At 39.0% G+C, this 5,570-nt stretch overlaps 1 protein-coding gene across 1 annotated transcript; it reads right to left on the bottom strand.

The window, feature by feature from the left end:
* Positions 1–600: 600 nt before the first annotated feature.
* Positions 601–4,701, bottom strand: LOC111443032 (HVA22-like protein i). The gene is made up of 7 exons (XM_023080635.1): positions 3,948–4,701; positions 3,043–3,083; positions 2,854–2,952; positions 2,713–2,769; positions 2,503–2,566; positions 2,202–2,411; positions 601–1,376 (listed from the first exon to the last, which is right to left on the bottom strand). The coding sequence occupies exons 2-7, from the start codon at positions 3,072–3,074 to the stop codon at positions 852–854; spliced, it is 987 nt and encodes a 328-aa protein (XP_022936403.1). The 5' UTR covers positions 3,075–3,083; positions 3,948–4,701; the 3' UTR covers positions 601–851.
* Between the last annotated feature and the right edge of the window lie 869 nt (positions 4,702–5,570).

Raw genomic sequence — 5,570 nt, 5'->3', positions numbered from 1 at the left:
AACCTTTTAATTTACTAATTAAAATGTGTTTTCAAAGTGCATAATTAATTTTCAGCCAAATTCACCCTAAAACGGTGGGGGTGGTTCCTTCTAACAAGGCCATAAAGCGGTTAGATCACAATTGAGCAAGTCTTGGTGGTTTTGACGGTATAAAGAAGATCAGGACAAGGTGTCTAAGAATCTTTGGGCCTGCAACAGCTGAACCCAAATTCCACTTTCATGCATTAATTCAGCTTCATATTTCGGTTTTCTTCAAGTTTACGTTTGAATTGGAAAATTGGAAAATTAGTAAAAAGAGAGACTATTTTGTTTGTTTTTTTATATTGGTGGGGCCGATCGCTTAGTGTTTTATGCCTGAATAAATCCAACAACTTTTCAATTACTTTCATTGAACTTTTTATCACTATATCACTAATTATTTTTTTGTCTACTTATCAAGGAATAACTAAAAAGATATGAAGTAAAAAGGGAAAACTTACCCGTTAAATTGTTGGGCAGAGAGCGTCCTCAAGGATATCTCTTCTAAGCAAAGATTGATCCAAATCATCTTTTGTGCAAAAAGCGCTTCGGACGGAGACCTGAATTGAGAAACATCAAAAATTCATCCAAACCGATAGCCAAGGTATATAATGCGAACATTGTAGCCATGCCACATATTATTTCGACAAGAACCGCAAGATATACTACTACCGCTAGACCCCATCGGCTACCGTCCAAATAAAAAGTAAAATTGAAATAGAAACAACAAATTTACATGAACGCCAGGATTGGCAACTCAATCCTCATCATTGTTCCATCTACTGTGTACGGGCTAAGAGGGAAACTGAGATTTAGAAACATTGGGCCACTTTTCAGCTATTAGCAGCGCCTGAACGGGTCTTTCTCAATCTCGCGCGAGTTACTTTTGTGGAGTCTTCCATTACAGTCTCTTTAAGGGGAGGAATTTCGTTCTCGTGCACTGGATGTGACACTGTTTCGATCTCCATTGGCTCCATTTCAGATGGTAAAGATAGGTTGCTGCTGGCTAGAGCTGGTTCAGATGCTGCAACTGCTTTTTGAGTATTAGGAACTTCAATCGAGGTTGATGGTTTCAACACTTTCGGAGTACTAGGAGGAGCTTCAACTGAGGTTGATGGTTTCAACCCTCTAGAAGTACTAGGAACTTCGACTGTGGTTGTCGATTTTGGCACTTTCTGAGTATTAAGAACTTCAAATGTGGTTTTTAGTTTTGAAACTTGTGACACACCCACCTCTTCAGCTACATCTTTCTGTTGTTGAGATGTAGATGATGTTGGTTCAATTTGCACTTGATTTGCAGTGGTTGCCGGGTGTTTTGGTGCAACATTGTCCGGTGGAACCTTTGACCCTTGCTGTTGCTGCAATTTTAGAGAAATAAATGGGAGATAAGCGCCACAAATGCCAGACTATTTTCTAACAAATATCAGATATGCATGCAATGAAAGCGATTCTTGAAGAAAATGCTTTACTGCTTTCTTTACAGAGCATTCTTCACTAGATTCCAAAGAAAAAAACCAACTAACAAGTTAAAAGCAGGTATTGCTGGAAAATTATTTGTCACATGCCACACTCCGGGCCTGGAGAGAATAGGATGATAGAAATCTTTATACGTTCAAAATCTCTGGTCTAGGTGAATGTAACGAACCTAAGCCCACCGCTAGCAGATATTGTCCACTTTGGCCCGTTACGTATTGCCGTCAACCTCATGGTTTTAAAATGCACATGTTAGGAAGAGGTTTTCACACACTTAAGAAATGCTTCGTTCCCCTCTCCCAACCGAAAAGGGATCTCACAACCCACCCCCCTTGGGGGCCAGTGTTCTCGCTAGCACACCACCCGGTGTCTAGCTTTGATACCATTTGTAATAGCCCAAGCCCACCGCTAGCAGATATTATCCGCTTTGGCTCGTTACGTATTGCCGTCAACCTCACGGTTTTAAAATGTGTCTGTTAAGAAAAGGTTTCCACACCCTTATAAGGATGTTTCGTTTCCCTCTCCAACCGATGTGGGATCTCACAGTGAAACTTCTAATCATAAGGTCAAATAGAAGTGGTAAATATAACAGACAACAGAATTGCAGCATTACTTTTTCCATGCCACTCGGATGTAAGTAATACTATTTCAGAACCAAAAATATGAATAATATTAAGCCAACTCATTCAACTAAACTTCTCTACGAATACCTGAGACCGGCGAGGCCTTGCTGTTGATTGGTCAGCAACATACTGCAAAATCTCGAATATTCTTGTTTGAGTATAGCTTGCAGCTCTCTGCCAGTAAATAATAGCCATATCACCAGCTCTGGTCCTTAGTTCCAACAAATTTCGGTCAATATCTGTCTCATGTTTTGCTACATATGGTCTAAAGAAGGAATCATACACATAAGTTGTTCCCTGAAAAATGAAAAGTTATTAGGGAGAAGATAAGTGATTTTAGAAAGAAGGTGGACCTTTAAGGCCCAAGTACCGGATTCTGATTCCTTACCTTTGTTTTAGGGTACCAGAGATATATAAAGAATGCCAATTTAGCTTCACTATACATAGGAACCCTGCACAAATGAAAAATAATAATAATATCATCAACAATTCGCAAGTAGGGCAGCTAACTACAAGGAAACAACTGAGTCCCAGACAAAACAATTTACACAAACAGAGGGGCATCGTAACAACACCATCTACATCATCAAACCCCTACCATGAAATGAATGCATCTCCAATCCTCTCACAAACTGTCAAAACAGCCACTAATATCCTGAAAACCCAAAGGAAAGCCAATCAACCTCGATGCTTAGGATTGTATTGGAGACAATTGGTGCAAAAGAATTCTATCACATACCAGTATTGGCACCAAAAACGAAGTTGCTCAATCTCTGGTTTGTTCATTTCAACAGTTTTATAACACTCATAAGCAGGAAAAGCATAGCCAAAAATCATTCTGTCAACAGATTGAAAAATATATATTAATACGATAGGGATAGTTTGTATTTCTAACTTAAGCAAGCAAACTATTATCAAGTTGACTTACACAAGTCCTCTGGTAAGAAAGGAGCCAATCATCTTGAATACCTTAAAACATTTAGACATCAGTTATGGTTAAATAAGAAGTATCATAATAGATTTCAATGATGCTAAGAGAGAAAATTGTCTAATCTTACAACAAGTAGAAGATCATGAGTAATAAGGAATAAAAAAATTGAAGAGTTCTATTCCATATAAATAATTGCTGCATGTCGCACACTGATCAAGTGATACATGTTCTTCCGCTTCTATAGAAACTAAAAAAACAGATAACTTAACAGAGTTACAAAAGAAGCACAAAGCAATTGAACGGTAGAAAAACGCCACAACTTTCCTCATTAAGAAATTCACAAAAATACTAGACATAATGCCGCGCATCCTTCACACGTAGTTTTATACTACGTTTCTCATATCATAGAAGCAATCAAAAAAATCTACAAAGCTTAGAATAAGAAGTTAAATTCGGCCTATGCAATGCGTTAAATGCTGTATGTGTTCGCCATTAGCAGGCCTTTACAAACCAAGTGCAGCGTCTCTAGCTTTCTGCACAATGAAGTCACAACCTAATTTAATCAATGGCGATCAAACAAGAAACAATAGGAACAGTGCTCGAAACTTCAAATTGTGGGGCAACAAAGCGTCGTGGGCATCTACCTAACAACCACAAAGAAAAGAGTATCCAACAATAAAGTAAAATCTCTAAACATTATCCATCTAAGACCAGAAAGACCAAGAAGCAAGAATAAAATAACCAGGGAGACCTAATAAAACAAAACATCAAGCATATCAAGTCTCAACCGAGCAATCTGAAGACTAAATAAAGCTCAATGCCAGAAATGAAGGAAAACATAATAAATCCTACAATTCAATAGAGAAAATGCGATAGAGAGATTAGAATCAAATAATTATTACCTTGAGGCAAAATCAAAGAATCAGCCAATACAAAGAAAATCAAAACTCGGAAAAGTTCGTTCAGAAGCAGCCGATAGAGGAGAATCGTCGACTGACAGTACGAGATCGACGGCAGAGAGACAAATCGGCGATCGGCGCCGCCAAAATGCCTCGGCGGACCGTCGGAGAAGTAGAGAAAAAGATGAGGATGGAGAGACGAAGGCGAGCGAGACAGAGAGAGAGAGGGAGAGCGCGCCTGCAGACAAATGAGGCGTTTGAAATCCTTAAAGCCAATTGTGGATTTGTCTCGGTGAAGATTTCGCTAATGAAACCCGTTTTTGAGTTCCATAAATAAAAGTCGTATTAAAATAGAGGGACGCCTTGGGATGTGTGTAGAGAAGGACAATTAATGGTATAAACTTCACCCTTTAATCACCGTCCAATTTGAATCAAACGGCTCTCTCTTTGCATTTTCCTTTTCAACTTGTTCCTCTAGCTTTAGCTGCCATTTGTTGAAAACCCTTACAATAAATCTAGGATTTTAGTATGTAAATTGGTAAGGAATAATTACTGAAACAGAACACTGTTTTTACCGACATTGTGAATGTGACCGACAAGCGTCACTGTAGGGTGAGGGAATCACTTCTCCAGCAAAATGAAGGGAATCAGCTTAGGAGTGTTAAAGATGTATATGCACTCATGAATGGATAACGCGATGGCGAGACACAGAATGTTTTAATAATATCACTTAACGTCCCCATAGAAGATCGATATTAATAAAGGAATCCAAATAAAATAATACTTCAGAGTTCCGACCCCCTCTCGTTTTAAATAATTAACAATTGGGGGACCCAGGAAAAGACAATACTTCTTCAACTTTTCCAAGTCCCAGTCCCAGATGGGTATAGTAAAATTGCATGTCCCATGATGACTTGAAAAAAGAAAGAAAGAAAGAAAAAAAAAAAGGGAAAGAAATCTCACCAACTTCACAAGATCCGATGCTGAGAAGAGGGCACGTGAGAAGGAGGGTTGGATTTTATAGGGCCTGGCTGGGTCTCTGAAAATTGGGCCACATTACATGACCTCAGCCCTTGTTCTCTTTTCCAATTAGTCCATAAACCTGCATTCAAAGCTTTCATTTAAGAAACATATACATAGTGCATTGTTGGTTGGAGATTGCCTCTGTATGGTTGTCCCAGTCGGCTGGCTCGATGTCATTCTGTAGTAAAGAAAAGAGCTTGAAACGAAATGACATTTACCTTTAGAATTGTGTGTTTGTGCCCATAAGAAAGTTAAAGGGGAAAGAAACAAAGGGGTAGTGAATAGAGAGAGGTAGTATAGCTGGAAAAGGAAAAGACAGGTGGGTGTGAGGGCCTCGCCTTGTGGAAGGATGTGTTAAAACTTGGATTTCACGTTTTGTGAAGCTGTAGTTGGCAATAAGTTCTTCTCTTTCTCCCTCATGTGCCTCTAATTATATCTCTGTTGGTTGTTGCTTTGTCGTCACCTTCATTTTCTCTAGTCCGGACCACCCCCATATTTTCGGCTTATAGAACTTGGGCCGTGAAATTCCTGACTAGGCGTTGGGGCTATATGGGCTGAGCAAGGAAGGCCTAAAGCAGTTTTTTTTTTTTTTTTTTTTTTTTT

This window comes from Cucurbita moschata, unplaced genomic scaffold (genome assembly GCF_002738365.1).
Source record: "Cucurbita moschata cultivar Rifu unplaced genomic scaffold, Cmos_1.0 Cmo_Scf00005, whole genome shotgun sequence".
Taxonomy (NCBI): domain Eukaryota; kingdom Viridiplantae; phylum Streptophyta; class Magnoliopsida; order Cucurbitales; family Cucurbitaceae; genus Cucurbita; species Cucurbita moschata.
Note: the sequence above shows the minus strand (reverse complement) of the source record. Positions and strands in the feature narration are given on the sequence as shown.

What these genes read in the sequence shown, in the direction of transcription:
- LOC111443032 (XM_023080635.1), bottom strand. Translation starts at nt 3,074, where the DNA reads ATGATTGGCTCCTTTCTTACCAGAGGACTTGT. An exon ending in GGAGATGCATTCATTTCATG is followed by an intron (nt 2,567 to 2,712) that starts GTAGGGGTTTGA and finishes TCATTTGTGCAG; the next exon opens with GGTTCCTATGTATAGTGAAG. An exon ending in CAAGGCCTCGCCGGTCTCAG is followed by an intron (nt 1,377 to 2,201) that starts GTATTCGTAGAG and finishes CTAAAATTGCAG; the next exon opens with CAACAGCAAGGGTCAAAGGT.